The sequence below is a fragment of the Aythya fuligula genome, chromosome 9 (assembly GCF_009819795.1).
Source record: "Aythya fuligula isolate bAytFul2 chromosome 9, bAytFul2.pri, whole genome shotgun sequence".
NCBI classification, from domain to species: Eukaryota; Metazoa; Chordata; class Aves; order Anseriformes; family Anatidae; genus Aythya; species Aythya fuligula.
In genome coordinates this window covers 16,444,623-16,465,191 of record NC_045567.1, presented here as the reverse complement: position 1 = coordinate 16,465,191, position 20,569 = coordinate 16,444,623, and the positions used below count along the sequence as shown (strand labels likewise).

At 42.5% G+C, this 20,569-nt stretch overlaps 1 protein-coding gene across 1 annotated transcript in view; it reads right to left on the bottom strand.

Annotated features, from left to right (window-relative positions):
* The window catches only part of PSMD1 (proteasome 26S subunit, non-ATPase 1), a 71,229-nt gene that overhangs the window by 712 nt on the left and 49,948 nt on the right, over positions 1–20,569 (bottom strand). The window contains exons 19-24 of the mRNA XM_032193076.1: positions 13,588–13,690; positions 8,205–8,374; positions 6,417–6,509; positions 4,726–4,818; positions 2,894–3,040; positions 338–492 (exon numbers count right to left, since the gene is read on the bottom strand). Coding sequence (XP_032048967.1) covers positions 346–492; positions 2,894–3,040; positions 4,726–4,818; positions 6,417–6,509; positions 8,205–8,374; positions 13,588–13,690 — 753 coding nt within the window. The 3' untranslated portion in view covers positions 338–345. The remainder of the gene's footprint in view (positions 1–337; positions 493–2,893; positions 3,041–4,725; positions 4,819–6,416; positions 6,510–8,204; positions 8,375–13,587; positions 13,691–20,569) is intronic.

Genomic DNA, 20,569 nt, shown 5'->3' with positions numbered 1-20,569 from the left:
TCCTTCATGAGCTGAGTATTCCCAGCTCAGCTGTTGCCTGTGACCCCATACACCGCTCAGACTCTGCCCAGCAGGGTTCTATTCAAAAGTAGCCAAGCCTGTGCAATTAGAGACTAGATCCAGTATGACTGGGTCAAGGCCTCATCCAGAACCACGGGCTTTCCCGTCTACTGCTACCCAATTCTTCTAAATCAGTACTGAGCACGTATTTCTGAATCTGATGCAGAAGCAAAGAGCTAAAACAAGACAGCCAGATGCTGGCAACAGCTTCAGTTGGTCCAAAGAGGCTTTTGCTTCACTGGGATTAATAAAGGTGACTCTGCACACTAGATTATACCTCAGGTCTTAATCATCAATGTACTCAAAGGGCTCTGGTGGTTCAGGTTCCTGCTCCTCTTCCTCTATCTTCGGACCATGAGCTGCCACAGGTTCAACCAGCTCCTCCATATCCTCACTGGTGTCCTTCAGAATGATGATGCCCCCGATGGAAAGCTGCAAGACAAGTGCAGTGAGCGTTAGAAGCAGCTTGCTGCCTGGTGCTGGAGTGCTTATGGCCACGATGTTATCCTAGATGAATCAGGTTCCCCATAAGCAGGAACGAATGCTCAACTGACACCAAAGGGAGAAAAGGGCCTTTAGGATGTAGCTACAAATTACATCAAACTGAAATCCTGTGCTGGCAGGGACAAAAATCAGGTGCCATGAGAAGTGGGACAAATGGTAATTCAATGGTAATTTATTGGTAATAAAAAAATGGTAATTAATGGTAATTTATACTTCCTTACTTGGTTGCACCCTGCATTACAAGCTCACTGAGTATCTAGGCCAAATGCTCACAGACTTCTGAAAGTCTTAGTGGAGGCGCCAGCCATTCACGAGCATGCCTCTGCAAGGGGAAAGGAGTAAGCAAAGCCCCTCAAGAATTATTCAGTGCTATCTAGGAAAAGAAACAAAAAGCAGTTCCCTTCTCCTCACTGCTCATAGACAAAGGAGTCACAGCAAAGATTGCTCAACGGTGGCCTTCACACCAACATTTCATGCCAGGAACAGCACCGTATCTGCTGATTCTCTGCTGACTGGCTCTGTGCCAAAAGGTATGACTTTCCCAGAAAAAGGGGAAGTTTCAGAAAGCAAAGCATCTGACACCCACATGGATCCCTGCCCGATAAGGGGACGGAGCAGACGGAGCCTATCCAGACTACTTTTTATATTACGATTATCTAAGCCTCAGTTTGATAGAAAATGGCATCTGGATTCACAGCTTTACCCCAGTCCCAGTCTGGCACTTTCCACATAAAAACTAATTGAACTATAATAGCTTTATATGGCTCATCCTTTCAGGGCAAAAAAGCCTAGTGAAGCTTCCCTCCGTAGCCACCTCCCAGGAGGCTATCTGAAACAGAGACTAATCTGATCACCAGCTTCCACCGACTGAGGAATCCTATTAGCAGAACCTCGTAAAACAAAGTGGAATTAATTACAAAGGTCACAACCAAACATCCTGGCAGGCTGAAGTAAATCCCTGCGTCTCAAGGAGTGAAACATGAGGTGCGAAGAGGCAGTGCTGTGTCATGCCTGGCTGGGATCAGTGTTGACCACACCAGGACTCCAGGCTATAAACAAGCATCTCAAAGAGGCCTTTTATTCTGGCATTTCCCTAAGTAGAGCAAAGCTCCCAAACAGCTCCATTTCAAGACTCTCCTTGGTTACACACCCTACTTCCAGCAAAAAAGCGCACTGTTCAGTTCTCTTCAAAACCAATTTTTTGGGGAGAGTTAAGGGAGGAAACTGTACTCCCTTCACTAAACAGCTCTGTACTAGGGCTCTGCTTCTTTTGAAAGTGAAACAAGCAGCAAGCAGTTTCAAATATCCATGTTTCAGCTGTGTGAGTGGACGCTTACTGGACTGCGTAGCAGATGTTCCCAAACCAAATACCAGTTGGGCTGCCTCTTCTTTTTAGAGGTTAGAAACTGAAAGATCCCTACATAGATTTGCTAAGAGATGTCTCAAACAAGGATGATGTAAAGTGGATTCCGATGTGCTGATGGAATTCCAGGAAATCCACTTAATAAAACCAACTATTTTCCCAGTTAAAAAACAACACAAAACACACAAAAAAACCACTCTGCACATGTTTTTCCCAAGCACAATACTGCAAGAGGGGGATGTACAGTGTTATTTGTTGGACAAAAATAAAAGCCAGAAGAATATGATTCAGGAGATACAGAAGCCAGGAAAAAAACTTATATTTGCAATATGTTGGAGCATCTCACAGAAAAGTTAGTTATCCCTTGGGCTAATGCTAATTTGTTCTCCATTTGGCAGTTACACGCTCTTCTCTTTGTTAACAGGAGATGAAGGCACTCCTCTAAAGTCAGGTGCAACCAAATAAATCTGTTTAATGAAAAAACTCACAACTCTATAGGCAACCCCCACTGCAGAATAATAAGGCCCCAGCACATGATGGGTGATCGTCACCATGTATTTATTTTACTGCTTTGACAATGAGCTGGTTCCACTTTTCAGCTCATTGGAAATACCACGTCTCAGTCTCTACGTCCCCAGCAATGTCATTAACACAGTGTCTAACTGGTTTCCAGGTTACAGCATGTGTCATACGTAGAAGAAAGAGATAAAGCAGCATCAACATGGTGAAAAGGGCTGTGGCAGCTCTGGTTTTCCCCCAGCTAGAACTGCACGCGATCATTTGAGGAGAGGGATATTAGAAAGTAAACATGACAACAGTGAAGTTGCAAGTCCCTGAAACAAATTAGAGTGATGCAATACATGTGAGTGGCATTCTCACATAAACATAGAGCTTCAGGGTCCTTATACATAAGCCCAGCACAGGGAATGCTCAGTCAAGCACACAAACTAGTAATGTGACACTTACTGGTTTGAAAGGCTGATACCGGCAGCTCTCTGTCATAGTGAGAACTTTGAGCTGAGCAGGCATGACCCTTGCTGGGTTATCCAGAAGCTGGAAGTTGGGTTCGGGTTCTTTCTTCTTTTCTTTTTCATCCTTCTTTTCAGTTTCATCCTGGGGAGAGGGGAAGAGGAAATCAAAGTTGTTTTAATGGTAGTCTCTAAACGTTTCATAATTACTCTTCACACAGGGAGCAATTCCAGAGCATGGTGAGAAGCCATTCACCATCTGAGGAACAAGCTACGATGTGTCTATGAGCTAGCATCAGCAAAATCAGTGTGGATCTACGTACCCTCATCAATGCAATGGCTCACTCTTGACTGCAGGTGAAAGCAAGTTCAGCAAGACGTGGTAGTAGAATGGTTTTACCTCTGGCTTCTCTTTCTAATACTTCCTCTTAAACTCACTCTCCACTTTTATTCACAACTTAAAATTCTTTAATATCATTACTAAGCACATAAAAATTGCCCCAAACCACCTTTGTCTTTTCACTGCCATAAAACCATCACTAGCATTTCACACTACCGGTAGCGACAGCAGCTCAACCAAAATGACTCAACTCCAGCGACTCCCTAGGGAAATGCAGTTAGATGCTCCTTTACCACTGACTCAGCAGCTGGAGGCAAAAGCTCAGAAGGAAGAAAAATACAGCATCATTTATATACTTAAGAAGAACGTGGATCATATTTTCCTTCTTGCTCAGAGACATCTGCATGTTACAAAAAAAAAAAAAAAAAAAAAAAAGAAAAAGAAAACTGCGGAGAAGATGGAAACAACCAATAGGAAATGATCAGAAACACCATCAAATGCATGGTATGTCCTATAACAGCAACAGGAATCTCTCTGTCACAGAGACTGTTTGCTGCTGTGCAGACCGCTTGGAAGCTGTGGGTTACTAGTCACTTAATAGGCATACGAGAAAAACAGGAAAGTAATTATACCTCTAAGACATTTGGACAATAGCAAAGCACTGAACTCAAACACAGCAGGTGGCAGCAAGCTCCCTTTTTGCTATCCTCGTTCTTCTGCTTGATTCAGCCAAGAAAACTTTTCAGACAGTTGGAGTGTACACAGATACAACATGTGAATCCCTCAGCCCAACACGTAAATCCCTTCCAATACAATGCTTCCTCTCAACACCTTTACTTAGCTGTAGGTTGTGTAAGATTTTGGAAGAAACGTTCATCTGTTCAGCACATTTTGCTTAGTCAATAGTGCTGCAAGAATAATTCAAAGAAAAGGCAGTGTTTGATGGTTTGATGACAAGGGAACATTGATAAAGGAACAAAAAAAAAAAGAGATTCTACCTTGAACCTGAGGTGATTCATTTTCTAAACCAACTGCAGAAAGTTCAGCACCTACAACATGGCCAATATTTAAGTAGGTCTGCATAGTTATTGTACACATCCCCCTTTGATCTTACGACACACTCCCTTTGCATACCATTTGTGTGTTTCTTCTTAAAACTCCCTGACCATGTTGCTTAACAACTCACAGAGATGTTAAACTGGAATTAGAAAAGTTTCTACTGAGCTGGTCAGCATAACACCTTTTCAGCTTACAGTTACTCTTGGCATATTTTCATCTGTTATGTAAGCACAAAAGGCAGGGTCCTTTGTCAAAGTACATCAAGAATTTTAGCTGCCATCTATTTTCCAACTTACAGCAACCACCAAGAATTCATTATCCGGGTCACAGTGTTGGGTACAGTGTTAAGTGGGTGCCAGCTTTCATGACACACCTTCTACATTTACAGGGCAGGGGGAAGAGGACATTTAAGTTTCAATGTTTACACCCACCACTTCCATCTTCTCCTCTTCCTTCTTCTCTTTCTCCTTCTCCTTTTCCTTCTTCTTGGCTTTTGCAGTGATGGACAGCACGGCAGTGGAAACCTGGATATGTCAGAGGAGGCAGGCATTCAGTATGACTGCAACACTACGCTGTGCTTCAGCTCCCCAAGCAGGGGAACAAAGGGAAACCAGTGTTAGGTTAGTTCTCAGTGCAGCTGTCAACGAGATCAATTCCTCTGCCTATGCACTGCTATGTTGAACAGACAAATACTCCACCACCGAAGCAAATAAAAGGTACAGATGGGACAAAAGATGCCATGCATACAGACTGGGTACAGTCACACATGCAGAAGGACGAATTTCCTAATTCAGAGATTAATAGTTACTGGTTGGGTCTCTACATGAGATTTTTATTTTACAGAGCAAAGAATGGATTTTTTGTTATTGGAAAAAAAAAAAAATCTGTTGCTAGAGTTTCTATGGTAAAAAAAACACGTCTATAGATTCTCTTCAGAATGACCTGAAAAGCTATTCCACTCTCCTAACCAGACAGCTCTTTTTCACTGACCTAAAGAAGCAGATACACAAAATACCCTGTGAAGGAGACCACATGGAGCTTTGGCACTCCTGAGCCACAAAGTGCCCAGAAGCAACGCTCAGTACAGGAATTCAGCACGTCTCCTCCCTTCGAGTAAGCACATCTTTCTCTATCCACAGCAGCTGCCTCTACAAGACAGTAACTTCCTCAGAGGAACAGGGAGCAACTGCATTTGTCATGCTGCTGGTGAGGCTGTCTAGGCTGAACGCAGCCTCGTGGCATGTTTTAATTTTGGCCAGGGAAGTTTAAAACAAAAACAGATTTATCCAATTCATATCCTATTCCAAAGGCGAGAATGCAGCTATGAGCAGTAAACTTTGCCTTTTGTTAAGAGTTCATTTCTGGGTTCCTTGGTGGCACTGATTTCCTGCCCATCATTCAATTCTGATAAAATGTTTTACAATTTTCACACAACGCCATTCATCAGCGTGACATGCCTGAGGTCTCCACTGCTGCAATTGCTCCCTGAGGGCTGCTTTGCCTGCTGCTGTGGTCTGCTCAGCAGCTCTTACCATCTTATGCCAGGAGACAAATCACTTCCACTGTTGCCTGCCAGCCATCTGATTTCATCTGTTCCCTTTCTACACCTACATGTTCTCAGTTCCACGCTTACCTTTTTGCAATCCATCGGGCAATAACTCACATCCTAGCACATGGTTGTACTACCCTGAGACCAGGTACAGTTCTGTCCTTCCATATGGAACTATTTAAGATCTGTCCAACCTAATATGTTCAGCGTTTGCACTGCAGCAGCACTTTGGGGCCCAAGCCACAGACAAGGATGCTGTTGTTTTAGGTGCTGCACAAAAATGACACACAAATCAGCAGGGCATGGAAAAAAAAAGTGTTAAACAGTGCTTCTGCTTGATCACTGGAGATAAGGGAAGTTCCAGTGACTCGGTAGCACAGCAGCTCTATGCCATGATCAGCAACGGTCCCAGGCTCAGCAGGAAAAAATAGCTAGAATTCTCCTTCAGAGACAATAGCGCCTGCCAATTTTTCTCCTGTTCTCCAAATACCCTGTTAGTGCCACCAAAGTCAATGTTTATACTAGGAGGGAGAATGGGGTGGTCTTCACCACATGGAAAGCTAGCCCAAATACCTTTTCTTTCTCCTTTTCCTTTGGAACCTCCAGAGGTGGGGGGTAGGCAAATGTGGACGGCTTACAGTTGGACTTGTATTGGACTTTTGGCATCTAAGAAAAACAGTTAAAAAAAATCGTTAGAGACAAGAAAAGCAGAGGAAAAAGTCCACAGCATAATAATTACTTTAGCTTCATTTTCCTTCCAGCAGAGACAAACACAGATCCTCTAAAGAATACGAGCTTCCCCTACTCCCCCTCCGGAAGCAGAGAAACTGTTATCAGTGGCAACGGTTCAACTAGAACAATGTTATTTAATTATTCTATAATCTGACTCTGGCAAGCTCTCCTAGCCTTCTCCATACACTCCATGCTATTCACACCATGCTTTGTTTTCATTGTTTCAATGCTTTTGTGGTTTTAATGTTGTTGCTGTGCCTGCTCTTATTAACACAAAATTGGTTTAAGATCTAAGTGGAGATCTGTCAGTGCATGCTAGGCCAACCAAGCACTGCCTGACGCTCACCTCTTGCAAAAGGACAGTCTGTTTTGGGGGTGGGTAACCAATTTCACTTATTGTCTTACACTTGTCTATATAAGCAAGGCCAGAAAGCACCTCCTGATAGCCCATCTGAATTCTTAGGCTAAATTAATTTCTCCTGTCTCTTCCTTCAGAACACGTCATGGAGCAAAGAGAGACCAGGGACTGCTCTGAGGAAGCAAGGTGGGTGTGGTGCTGCCTGGAATATACATCCAGCTCCTAGCTGGCTTTAGTATTCAGGCCAAGTTATATAACAATATAACCCACATATTAGCCACATAAATATGCCATTTGGGCCTGCTGGAAGCTCTAAGTGATGGGGAGAGGAGACAAAACGGCAGTGCAGCCAAGCAGGCAGAAAGGTGCTGAGCCTATCACCTCTGCAGAGGTGCACTGACAAAGCTGCAATGCGATTTGTTTGATGTATTCAGCACAGAGAGGAAAAAATGGCATTTTAAATGCAAGCCTTTCTTCAAACAGAGCAGTCATTTTGAGCTGTGTATAGACTGAATGCTAAACCCAAGACAGGTGGAGAAGTGCACCCTACAGCTGTAAGCTTTTGGTCTAGGGTCTGCAATCCTGCAAGCTGGCTCCATCCCACAGGGGGCTTCTGAAGACCAGCACAGCCCTATCCATGCTCTGTGCATCACAGAATAACCCTGCAGCACTGACAGGAGGGGGATGTGTATTCAGAAGCTTTTTTGTGGAAGTTACTAGCTCAGCTCTCCAGCACGGGAGACCCAGCATGGCATACTGCTCACAGGGGCCATACCACGACTGATCAGCTGGAGGAACAAATGTGCAAGGCAAGTGCAGTACCCAGGACAGTGGTTTAATGTTTACTCCCCCAGGAACTGAAAACAAAATCCCCTTTTCCCACTGCTACCTGCCATAGGGAAGAGTATTACATGACTAATTTGAGGGTGGCTTAAGAACAGTTTTTTTTTTGTTTTTTTTTTTTTAAAGGTAATTTTGATCTTCTGGAGTGATAGCAGGGTGGTCTCTGCCCACACATACTGAATAGAATTCCATTCTTCCTAAGTTACTTTGAAGTAAAGGAGGCAAAGTTTGCTCTTCACGTCTCTCTTGTCCCTAGTCCTCTGCCAGCCCTGCAATTAAAGCCTGCTTTTCAGACTTCTTCCAGTTAGCACCATTTCTGGTGCATACAAGCTGGAAGCACTCTAAGAAAACCAACAAAAGCAAGCAGGCATGTCACTCAGGTCTCTCACACAGCTATCATTGCCTTTTTTCCTCCATTCGTTACGTACCTTAAGATCCTTGTTAAGGCCGATGACACAGGTTGGGGTGAAAGCCAGCGACAAGAAGTGAGACAGGGGGAACCAGAACCAGAACTGGGTGAAGACCAGAACTCCCACCACGGAAGGCATGTGAGTGTGTCCTGTCCTTGACTGCAGCGAAATAGTTACGTTATGGCCCCCTGCAAGGAATCACAAATGAATTAATGAATTCTTGGGTAACTCCACAAGGATTCCTGAGTGATGCATCTTTAAAACAGATGCTGTCAAGGGGGCTACAAGCGCAAGCCAGACCACAATGCTGTCAGCTTTCTCCTCTGTTCTCACCTTTCACAGTGAAACTCGTGAGCAGTGCGACCACCTCTGTCTAGCTCTATATATCTGCTAGATGTTACCTGTATGCAATCAATGATTACAGCCCTTTCCTGCTCATTTTGCCAGGAGACAGTTAAAACAGAAGTACAGATCAGAGGTGGGGAGAGATGGAATAAAAAAGGCAGTCCTTAGCTATAACCAGTTTCAAAACATAGCGTATCAATGAGCCACAAGGCAGGAATCACAAAGAAAGCAGCACACATAAGGCACTTATACATAAACGTTTCTCTCTGTCTGCCTCCCTGAACTGCCTATTATTCAGAAGAAATACGCCTGCATTTTTATCCTACACCATCTCAGAAGAAAAAAATGTAAACAGCAGCAACTTCAGAAGTTGCTTCTGGAGGTGATCAATCTGTGCAGCAAAGAGACAAGCTCCTGCAGTCTTTGCAACAAAATTAAATCTCTGCCAGACAACCCAAGTCCTAGGTTTGTACTTGCAAAGCAGAGACCAAAACAACTCCATATGTTGATGTAGTGCAGAAACATCCAGCTAGAGACCAAATTGAAAGATTGGGCTTGCAGACAGAGCGAGAAAGTGTTAATCTGATCTTTGGCCTTCTGATGAACACACTGAATTGAGTTGAAGAGGGCACCAGGCAAGTCCATTACCGCTGCCATGACCAGGTGCAGGGAGGTTAACTCGGTTAAAATACAAGCACCCATTCTGTCCTAACTCAGGGCACTTCAGAGCTGCAAATCCCAAACTGGAGGAGCATTCCTCTGCCATGCATAAGCAGCTATCTGTAGCGGGGCCAGGCAGCAATTGCGCCGTCTGCGTCTTAAAGAAATCAAAAATAATTTTTGCTCCCACAACTAATGAAAGCCCTGAACGAGGCAGTAATCTCATTTTAGGCACTCGTCAGAGCAAGTCCCAGGAAAGGCAGTGGAAGGAGGAGGATTTTGATGTCCTCCTAGAGTATACCCCGCACACATACTATCTCCCTGCTGTTCCTTTTGTGGCAGCAATACTTCTCCTGCTGTTTGACTAGAGAACTCCTTCCAGATGCCTTTTTGAAGAAAGGCAACGATGTGATCTCTGCTTTTCCCACTGCCAGGTCTGCCGTGCTTCTCATTAATTCCCTCTGGTACCGCTCTCATACTTGCATTTGAATTTGCAGTAGCATTAACATGGGAGTGCCTGAGGTCTTGTGCTATCCTGAAACATACCAAGCATTGCATGTTTGAATGCCTGGTCTTCTCCTCAATCTTTACTCTGAACTTTCCTTCCCCGCATCGCTATATAAGGGCCAGGTCAGTAATCCACGGATATCCTGGGTAAAGCAGCCCAGTGAATGTTGCACAAGCAGCTTAGCTATACTTTATCAAACTTTTGGAATTTTATTTTCCAAATTTATTTTTAACCTTCAGAATTTTATTATCAAATCTCTGGAATTTCCTGGATGAGTAACAGATTTCGTACTCCAAAGATGCTGTCATGCTGCTGCTCTCTGCTGTTTCACGTCCGTGCACAGCCCACCCTCATTCCCAGGGATTTGCGTGGAGCAGGAAAGGTGGAGAGGGCTGATATTGCACAACTGTGATAGATCTTCATGACTAAGAAGCAGCACTGACAACCTGGAAAGGAATACATTCCAGATCGTTAGCTAGATGAATGTAAGCTGTGACATGATTACCTCAAAACCAAACCAATAGAACACAAGATTTTCAGGGCTCCTGAGCTCGTGTTGCTGTTGTGGCAAGGTTTGCCAGAATTAAAGGGGCTGTTCTGAAGGCTACGAGGATCTTCTGGCTCAAACTTAATGTTAACAAGGAGAGGGAGTGCAACAAGCAGATGCTGATGATCTATATACATTGATGAACTCATTCACAGCTTGTAATTATGGTGGCACTTTTGTAACATCCATCACTCAACTCTACAAATTTGGTTCCTTTGACAAGTTTTCTGATAGCACACACCTTGCTGCCACACACTCTGGCAGCACAGCTCAGGGCAGCACACTAGCACCATGCTCATCAGATGCTTCAGAGTCCTAGAAATCAGTCTCCAACCTTGGCCTAGGCTGCATCCTACTTTCAAATTATATCCTATCACTTCCTTCTGTATCAGGAAAGACTTACAAGTTGCTTCATCTACATAATGAATGAAGGTGACCTGAGCTGTTAGCCACAGCACAGAAAGGTCAAAATCCATCATCTGCCTGATCCCTAGCAGAGGGGCTTTCAGCATGTGCCAGCATCAGCAACGAGCCCCACTGCAACCCTCACCTAATACAATGTGTTTTTTTTCCCCTTACCTACCAGTTATGCCTGACTTCACATTAAAAGCCTGTAAGCAGGGACAACCAGGAGAAAGGTGGGAAACACTAACACTGAATTCAATGTGTGTGAGGGCCAAAGTGATGAACACCAAAGTTTATTTATTGTACTAAAGTCTTTAAGAGCCAAAATGCAACATATCACATCAGACACATACTTGGAGGGAAAGCAATGTGGGAAACCCCTTCCTCTGTAATTTGAAAGATTTCCTTTCCCATCACTCACTACAGTTGACTCCAAAATCGTGGAGAAAACAGTAAATTCACCTTCACGCTGTCAGCAGCTGCTTCAGTTCAGCCTACACTGCCCAAGGCTACAGTCTGTCCCAAACCCACCGCATAGCTAACCACACCTAGACTTTTCCTAAATGCAGAGAGGATTTTCCAAATGTAATACATAAATATTTACATGTTATCACTCCTTTTTTTTCTCATCGATTGAGAAACGTTGCATTAAGAATCAAAGATACCTAGAGCCCAGAGGGCAAAATAGTTTTCAAGTAGGTCAAATGCTGATGCCTAACTACATCACCACATCCCTTTTATAGCTCACATTTACAGACACATATTCCAGAAAATAAGGCATATTCATTTTGCAAAGAACAGAAAGGGAGTCATCAGCCTGGAACAAGAGAGCATGTCTGTACATGAAGGGGAACATTATAAAAGTTCAGACGTTTGGAGGAAAAAAAAATAAATCTAAATTTAGAGTGTCTACGTTTTTCTTATTTTAATAGAAGTAAAAAAGTAGCTGCTTGGGCCCAACAATTAGACAATGACGAAATTTTTCATTTCCACTTCAATGCTCCCAAGGTGGCCTCCCCTCCTTCCATGAAACCCCCAGTCTGACGATTGCTTCATTCTTTGAGCACAAAAGCCACCTCCAATGCATCATTTCCCAGTTGCCCACCAGAAATCTTGCACTTTTAATCAAAGCCTGTCATTGAAATAGAATTATACTTTTCTACTTCCCCCAGAAAAAAAAAATGCAAGCTCCATAGACCTAAGTATGGCAGATGACACAAAGAACCTTTTTTTCCTGGTAGTGATAATTAAATTCTATAGCTCATTGTTTCAGATAAGACTTGGAGTTGTATGGGAGAGATAAAAAAAAGACTTTTCTTTGAAGAGGCTCTAATGTAAATGGCAACAGGTTAAGAAAGGGTAGGTCACAGCCTTCCCCCAGCAGCACAGCAAGAAATAAAGAGCCAAGATGTTGGCACAAATTCACATGTAGTTTACTAAAACTGGGTATTTATGGTTCCCAAATCACTGTGTAGTACATGAGCGATGCATGAAATACATAAGGTTTTAGCTGCATTTTTACATTTAATCTTAGAGGTAAGAATTTAATACAGGTTTGTACAGCTGAGAAAAAAATCTTTCTGAGCCAGCTGAAACAGCTTCCCAGCAACATATTATGAGAATGTGAACGACAAAAATTATTGGAACAATCTCATGCCAAGAGTCCTGGTAAACCTGAGCTGTGGGAGAGGTACCTGGGACACAAGGTGGAAGACAAAGGAGATGATTTCTGTTGGTGATTCCTGTTGCTTCCTTCTCTGGCTAGCACTGGTCAAAGAGCACAGAGCAGCCTGACTGCCATATGCCCACCAGGAACAGAGCTCTGGAAGCACGCTTCCACACGGATAGGCAAAGGCAGCCCTATGTTTTAATCCCACAATGGCATGGGCTGAAAATGTAGCGATTTCATTCAGACGCTGTAACAACAAGGCTTGGGGCATGGTGCTGTGCTTAAGCCATGCCACTGAGACAAATTAGACTCCTTTGCTGGTGTGACTTCAGGATTAACCTTGATCTTGAGAGTACTGGGAAAAGCAGATTGTTTCTACCTACCACAAGGAACTCCGTGTCCAGAGAAGCTCACAGCATAAGAGACCAGTAGGGACAAACTGTTTGGATGCATGGGACAGCACTGGAAACTTGGAAAGGAGGTACTAGTGACACACAGCACTTCACATGTCTTAACTCCAGCAGAAGGAAAAATTCAAAACAAAACATTGTCTGCCCTCTTTGCTTACAGAAACCTTCCTTAATAGGCCCTGCAATTCAGCCCTTGTGAAACGCTTACACCCTTCACAGGATCCTACCCCTGGCTCAATGCTAGTCATTAACATTCATGAAATGTTCACTACGCTAGGAAAAGGCAGTGTGACTCCGTGTGACTAACTGGGTCTTCTGAAGTAACACTAATACAGTTAAATTTGCTTCCCGCATTATGTAACACTACTCCTAATAATCATGGAAGAAGAAAAGCTTAGTGATTGAAAAATATTTAATGCCTTTTTTTTTTTGCTGGTCATTTCAGATTTTGACAGAAATCTCAAAATACAAAGACAGGATACCACAAGGTGTCCAGATTTCTGGACCTTAGAAAAATAAAGAAGCAATCTAAAATGCTATAAATCACCATAAAGGACAACAAAATAGAGCAAAAAAATCATATTTGTTCAGACTTCTGGACAAATGACCAACTGCAATGACTGGACTGGTCTATTTTAACTGGAGCACACTGATACAAGATGGAACCATAAAACAGGGTTTATTTCTTTAATTAAATAAAATTACTTGAAATCAGAGACTTCGTGCTGCTATTACATGACAGGCATAAAGCCAGCACTTCATCTCCCAAATGAAATTTCATATTACATCTATTAGAAGCATTCTACAGTCATGAAAGTGTAAGAAATTTTGACTGCTTTAGATATTTGGGGAATTACCTGCATCCAAAATGCCTTGAGCCAGGATTGCTCCAAACTTTGCCATAACATCATCATGCTTATCGTTGATCACTTTGGAATAGAGCTGTCTGAACTGGCTGACCTGGATGGGAAAAAAAAAAAAAAGAAAGATTATAAAATTGCACTAGTCAAATACTCTGTCATTATGGGAAGTATCCTGGATTTCTGCATCCTAGGAGGACATTCAATTTTTCAGTGGTTTTAATCACGGGTGATATTTAATAATTATCTGCGTTTAATAATTAATTGCAGAGGCTTTTCCCACTTGAAGATAGCCATATAGTGACTTTAAATAGTCAGCACAGACATAGATTTCCAAACCACATCTTGCAGGCCTTACGTGAGTAGCCTGACGATCTCTGGAGTATCAGCAGAATAACAGACCAACTGATGACTTTGTGGCGACAACTACTATATGTTCTTAGGTGCGTGACACTGCACTTTATTAAATTTCCTCCAATTCCTACTGCTGAAAACCTCAAACCTATTCTGTTTTTCCTCTAGAATAGTTCTGCTGTATTGATAATGCTCCTACGGTGCGTCATCAGATTTTGCTACTGCACTCGTACCTTTTAAGTCAAAGTCATTAATGAAAATAATTAATAATGTAACAGCTTATGCCACGGTACATTTACCACAATGTTTTAAGTGCACATTAATAAGGGAAATTGCTAAACCTTTGGTTACATTATCGTCATTGCTTCCAACAGCTTCATCTTTCACTGATTCACTAAGAGTTGTAAAGATAGAAGAGTATCACATCCAGAAATACCTAAGGATCTATCAAAAATTAATAGCTTATCTTTCAGTGCATACAGGGGAGCAACAATACAGTTCAAGTGGTTTTTATAGCTGAAGAAGCTGGCCAGAAAATCCCAATCTGCAATGCAGTCAAAAGCTGAGAAGCTGCATCCAATCCACTGAATGTCTGGAGGAAACTTCTGTGCCTCTTCCCTAAATTCATTTTCCTTCAGGTATCTGTGGAAAATGTTGTTTTCATACTATGCCTTTGCTTGACACACTCAAAAGCTAAGGAGGTCTTTTCAAAAAGTCTCCTTACAAGAAGTCTTCAACAAGCTTCTCCCCACTATCAGCCCATTTTATCACTGGACCCAAGTCCTCTTCCTATTGCTACAGCCAGACAAGAGGACAAACTTCTACCTCAAGTTGCCAGACAGCCACCAGATATTGAAAGGTTCCCTTCTGGCTGCTAACCCTGCACGTGCAGAACACCCCAAGCCCCAGAGCTGTGCTACTGCAGCCAGTTCCCACCCACCAGACAGTATCTGAGAAATTATATTAAATATCTGAGGTGGAAGAAGACATCTTGCCTCTCCCAACTCATGAGCATTGTATACCAGAGTCCCAACACCATCTGATAGGCCTACATAATGAGTAGACTTCAGATAAAGACTGCATGCTTTCTGCAAACTGGTTTTGTTTAAAAACAAACAAAAAAACAAACAAACAAAAAAAAAATAACAGGCATCAATTCACCACACCTTTTAAAACACAGAAACCCTAAAGGAAAAGCCACATTCCAATCACTGCCCTTTCCTCTGCTCTTTCAGCAGCTAAGCCAGCTGTACTAATCAGCACCTCAACATCTTTAGCACCGATGACATCTAACCTGATGCAATCTAACCCAGTCTCTGGCTTACGTGAAGGACACGAACGCTCACATGAGTAAGCCCCGACCTGCTGAACACCAGCTGTAATAAAATTACTCGCTTCGATTCCCACAAACGGACAGCCTCACAACCACGAAGCACCACAGCAGCCAGCCACCTCAGCAAAGCTGAGCAGAACAGCAGCCCAGCATTTACGAAAACTGACAGGAAAAATGTCAGCTATTTCCCTGTCTCAGCCCAAGTCCAACAATCTGCGTATTAATATCCGTCCCCTATTTGCCAGTTCTCCTTTGCATTAAGTTCTTCATTACTAGGTGGTAAGGCCACCGAATGGAGGTGACTTAAATGTCCTTGCCTTTATAAATGCTAAGGAAAAGGAGCAATATACATTTTCAGGGCAGCCACACGTAGAGATGGGGTGGCAGGGTGATACTGCACACACAGCACAGGGTTTCTTCTCGATATACTGAAGGAATTCCACCACCGCTTCACTCTATTTATGCTTTTTCACGCTCTCCTGATTTTTATTTAGGAAAGCTTACACCGAGGTTTACACATTTAATATAAATAGTTTGTTTCTTACGCCTGACCTCTTGTACACTGGAAAAATACCTCAGTTTGTACTCACGGTGTTATCTTCCCTCAATATTCATACAGCCTCGGAAGCAGAACATGTCCTACCACCTGCTTCCTCCTGGAGCGACCTTGGTCTCCAGCAACCTGGAGCAAGGCAACCACATGCAGGCCAGCTAAACCAAGACCTTCAGTTATTATTTGGGATGGACACAGAAGCAACATGTAAAACTATTTGTCTGGTTTTGCTGAACAGTAGGATTCTAGTGCCTCTGTTTAAAGCACATCATTCCTGTAACTCTGGGCTCAGCTTCTAGGCTTGGAATATTTATTAAAAGGGATCATAGAATCATAGAATATCCTGAGTGTCACAAAGCTCTGAAAAAAAATCACTCATTCAGTGGACTGTAATCTGGAATTTACACAGTAATCAAATCTTCAGAGAACAAAACCCTAGGCAAAGCAAGAAGGCGTTCAGCAGGTCTGCTAAAGCTCACGCTGGCGTCTGAAGTCTGACAGAGAAGTACCTCAGAGCGCAGGGCAGAAACACCTCACTTGGCAAACATGAGCCAGTGCTAGCAGCAGAAGTCATTCACTTCCTTCCCCTAGTCACAGCTGGCAGTCTCTGAGCATCCTTTCCCTACCACGGCTTCCACTGCTCCTACTCACATAAATGAATCCAGAGCAGATGAACAAATCATGCTGGTATCAGCCCCAGCAGGAACCCACCAGCTGTGGTGCTGGGACACCACGTGGAGCAGCGAGCTAACCGGGACACCTATGACTGCAAGAGACCAAGTGACAGAAACCTGGCTGCCAGACCTGAGGGGATCAATTGCCACGTCTCCAGGTGATGTGGACAGGTTACAGTAGGGAATTAGTGGACAGCAGGCTGTCACGAACAAATGTTGAACAGCTAGAGTAAGAAATAGTCCTTACACCCTCTATTTATTAAATACAAAATACAGAGTGCCACAGTAAGAGTTCTGCTTTCAGATATATTTTGTGTAGCTGTGGATTGTGAGCTGGGGACCACTGCCAATCCTGCAAAACATGTTAAGATAGCGTGCTCCATTCAAAGTTTTACTTTAGCATTAGCAGAAGCACAAATGCTCTATGAAAGGGTAGGAGACTACCCAGCCTGGCCTTAGGCACCAGGCAAACCTAGATCAAAAAACTGACTCAACACTCAAACACGTATTACCGGCCTACATGTTTTCCAGGCTGTTCCTATACAGCAAATGCTTCACAGCAATGGACATTTTGAACTAGATCAGCTCCCAGCTGCAAAACATTCCTTGAAAGGGTTGGGAAAAGCCTGCTTTGGCAGATCTAGCAGCAGCAGTTCAGGAAAGTACCGTCCTCACACAGCCACTGCTCCATCCCTCTGGAGAAAGAAAAACAGATTCAGACAAAAACGCAGTTCTACCTTTGCTGCTGTGGCAGCCACCTCCTACAGAATGGATCGAGACGTCAACAGCTTCCAAAGCTGTTGAAACAAAACCTGTCAGAGTTTGTCTAGTAGAGAGCCCTTTAATCTGCTCTTGTTTTTCCTTCAAATCATGGCAATGAGTACATCCCAAATTACCAAATAGGTTTGTTTAATAATATGCTGTGAAACCCACAAGCTCTGTTTCCCCCCTCAAAATCTTCAAGCACTTTTCCAAATGCTATGAAGTTATCAAGCAATTGATTTGGGCAACATCCAGGGGAAACACTAAAACATGGGCAGTGACTCATTTCATCTTTCCTAACAATCCACACACACCACTCTGATAATTAATGCTGGCCTCAACTGCATGCCGCTGATTTCAAACGAAGCCAAATGTGCAACCTTGGAAACACAGAGGAAAACACAGGCTTTAAGACATGAGAATGGTACAGCACCATTTCCTACCACAAGCCCGAGGGGCTCGTATTATTTATCATTTAATAGGCTGTTTACCACTTCTCCCTCTACCAGTCACCGTCATGTATGCGAAGCCTAGGAAATCGTCAAGAATACGGCCTCTGTTCATTAACAGCCACAGGAAATGGTGACAGTCAACATGTGATGCTTATTGCAAATGCAAAATTCTTAAAAATAAGATTATTTAGGAATGTTTTTAATAAAAACAAGATTCCAAGTGCTTGTGTGCTTTTTCTCTCCATCTTCAAAAGTCAAAGCTGTTCTACCTATGATTGCTCTCTTCAAAGTATGTAAGAGCACACAGCATACAGAAACATCTAACAGTAACGGGCTTATGTGAAGGAAAGTTAAGGTGCTACTAGAACACTGCAAAAAAAAAATATTCTTGCATCCTAGCAAGATCTGGCATTTCATTTAAGATAAGATAAAAAGAACTCTCAGGTCCTGGCTTCCTCACATATTAACGATAACAGGCCGTGATGGAAGGAGAAGGGAAGAAAACCTTTGAACTTGCTTATTATCTTCTCAGTCTGTGAAGATGACTACCCTAACGCAAAAAGAGCAAAAGTAAATTCAATTCAAGATGTTAAGACATGTAGCATGCCTTGCTGGTCACAAAGACTTAACGAAGTTGCCATTGATTTCTGTTACAGTGATCTCATCATATCCATAATTTAGGATTCCATTTCACAAAATCAACTTGTTGTTCTGTATCCTCCACTAATATGGCTCTTAAATGTATCAGCAGAGGTCAGGAAAAAACACGCTGGCTGGTCACAGAGGAGTCTGAGTTGGAACATCAAAGAGACCAAGTCAGTTTTATACAAGAGTTGCTACCCTTTTTAGCACTTAAGCAACTTGTAAGTTCTAGGGACCTCCATCCTTCATTTATGAAATACACCGCTTACTTCAGCTGTCTGCTTAAACCGAGTGAGCACAAAGACCAATACAAAGAAAAGAGGAAAGCAAAAGTTATTCAAAGATACACACCTACATTCTCTCACAGCAAAAGCAATTTATTTTAAATCAAAATACTCTGATTATTAAATCTCTACTTATCACTGGCATTTCAGCATTGCAACACTCAGCTTTCAAAACGAGTATTTTTTTGAAAATCTGAAGTTGTCTTTTTCCAATATTTGTAATTATTATTTATTTTTACAGAACACTTTTCTCTTAAGTCTCCTTTCCAGTCCTAAGGCAGGACTGCTGGTGTTTGGAGAACCACTAACACCTCTGCACTAGATTCTCAGGGAATGGGGTGGGGGAAATCGAGGCAATTAATTCCACGAGCAGGTATGGCAGCTTATTTGCTGTGCTTTACGTGAACAAAATTAAGAGCAAAGCCTGTTACTAGAACAGCTTGAGAAACATGTCACTGTCATTCCCCACGCCTCAGATTGCAATGTTAAAGGAAGGATGGAAAGAAAAAAAATGATTAAAACAGAATTTATGTAAGATCTCCTGGAAAGAAGGATAAAGCAGGCAACTAGTCTATTTGCTACTCTCTTCATACCAAGTTATCATAGAGCTTAAAGTCCATCTAACTCAAAGCACACAGCTCACTAGAAGTCTACGAAAGCACAAAAAGCAGAAAACACGAAACTGAGAAGCAATGACAGGAAGCTTGCCAGACTATATGCCACAATCTTTATAAAACCACTCTCTTGCATGCAAAGCATCTCAAAATATTTATCAGCAGTGAGACAATGATATGAAGTGTGTTTAAATGTAAAATTTCGCTTCTCAGTAACCCCTAAAGACAACAAACACAGCTTGTGGGACATAAAATCCACCATGCTCATCTTACTAGCTGCTTATCTAGCAGCACAAATACATACATCAGGTTATATGCTTGGTATACAACACATCACCCTGTGATTTAGGGGTCTAATTGGATCAAAATGTCACTGTAATCCAAAAATGTCTCGTTATCTGAACTCCACCCTTTCACATGAGAATATTTTTTCTTTAGACTGGCAGAGAGCCCCAAAAATGTTTCCCATGGAAATGGGAATAATAAATAACTCAGCTGTCAGTCTATTCCTCACAATATTCCTTTTACTTCTGAGCAAGAAGCTATGATAGCTACTGCTAACTTCTGGAGAACCTTCTTCCTTCAAAAGAAGAGAAATTGATATATTCTGTGTTGAGATCAAATATTCTCAGATTATTTCAAGGTTTCCTTATTTATAATCGCTAGGGTTTTTGGTTTGTGTTTTTAATATCGGTAGCAATTATATGACTGGGTAATGAATTGCTTTCTGTATCTATATTGTGTAACACTGATCGAATTCTAGCTTACAAACAGGGCCTTAGCATAAAGCTTTTTCAATAACTATCCCCATTTTTAAACCCGAACCCCAGACTGAACACCTCATCCTGTATTTGCTAGCCAAATTTGCAACCCCTTTAGGAAACCTACTTATTACATGTACCTCTCAAGTCAAGGTTAGCAGGACTCTTTGGGGGAAGAGATCTGGCTTGTTACACACCTAAAACAGTCTGTATTTTTGCTAGCCATTTCTTCTGTCTGCACTTTTCTTTAGGATACAGACTCTCACCAATCATCTCATGAGAACTGAAAACTCAATAGACAGACTCAGCAAGTAATCCATAACAGTCTTGGACGTCTGACTTGTTCAGACCAGCCCGCAATAGGATTAGGGTGTTTCGCAAACTAAAATGAATTTATTCTTAATGTCTTTTCACAGAAGAAAGTATCATCTTTATTCATTTCAGGTGTCAAACTGAGGCACAGGGGAGCTATACAATTTGCCCAATATTAGAGAGGAGTGCAGAAGAATGATTAAGCCTGATCTGAGAGAATTGGGGTCGTTTAGTCTGG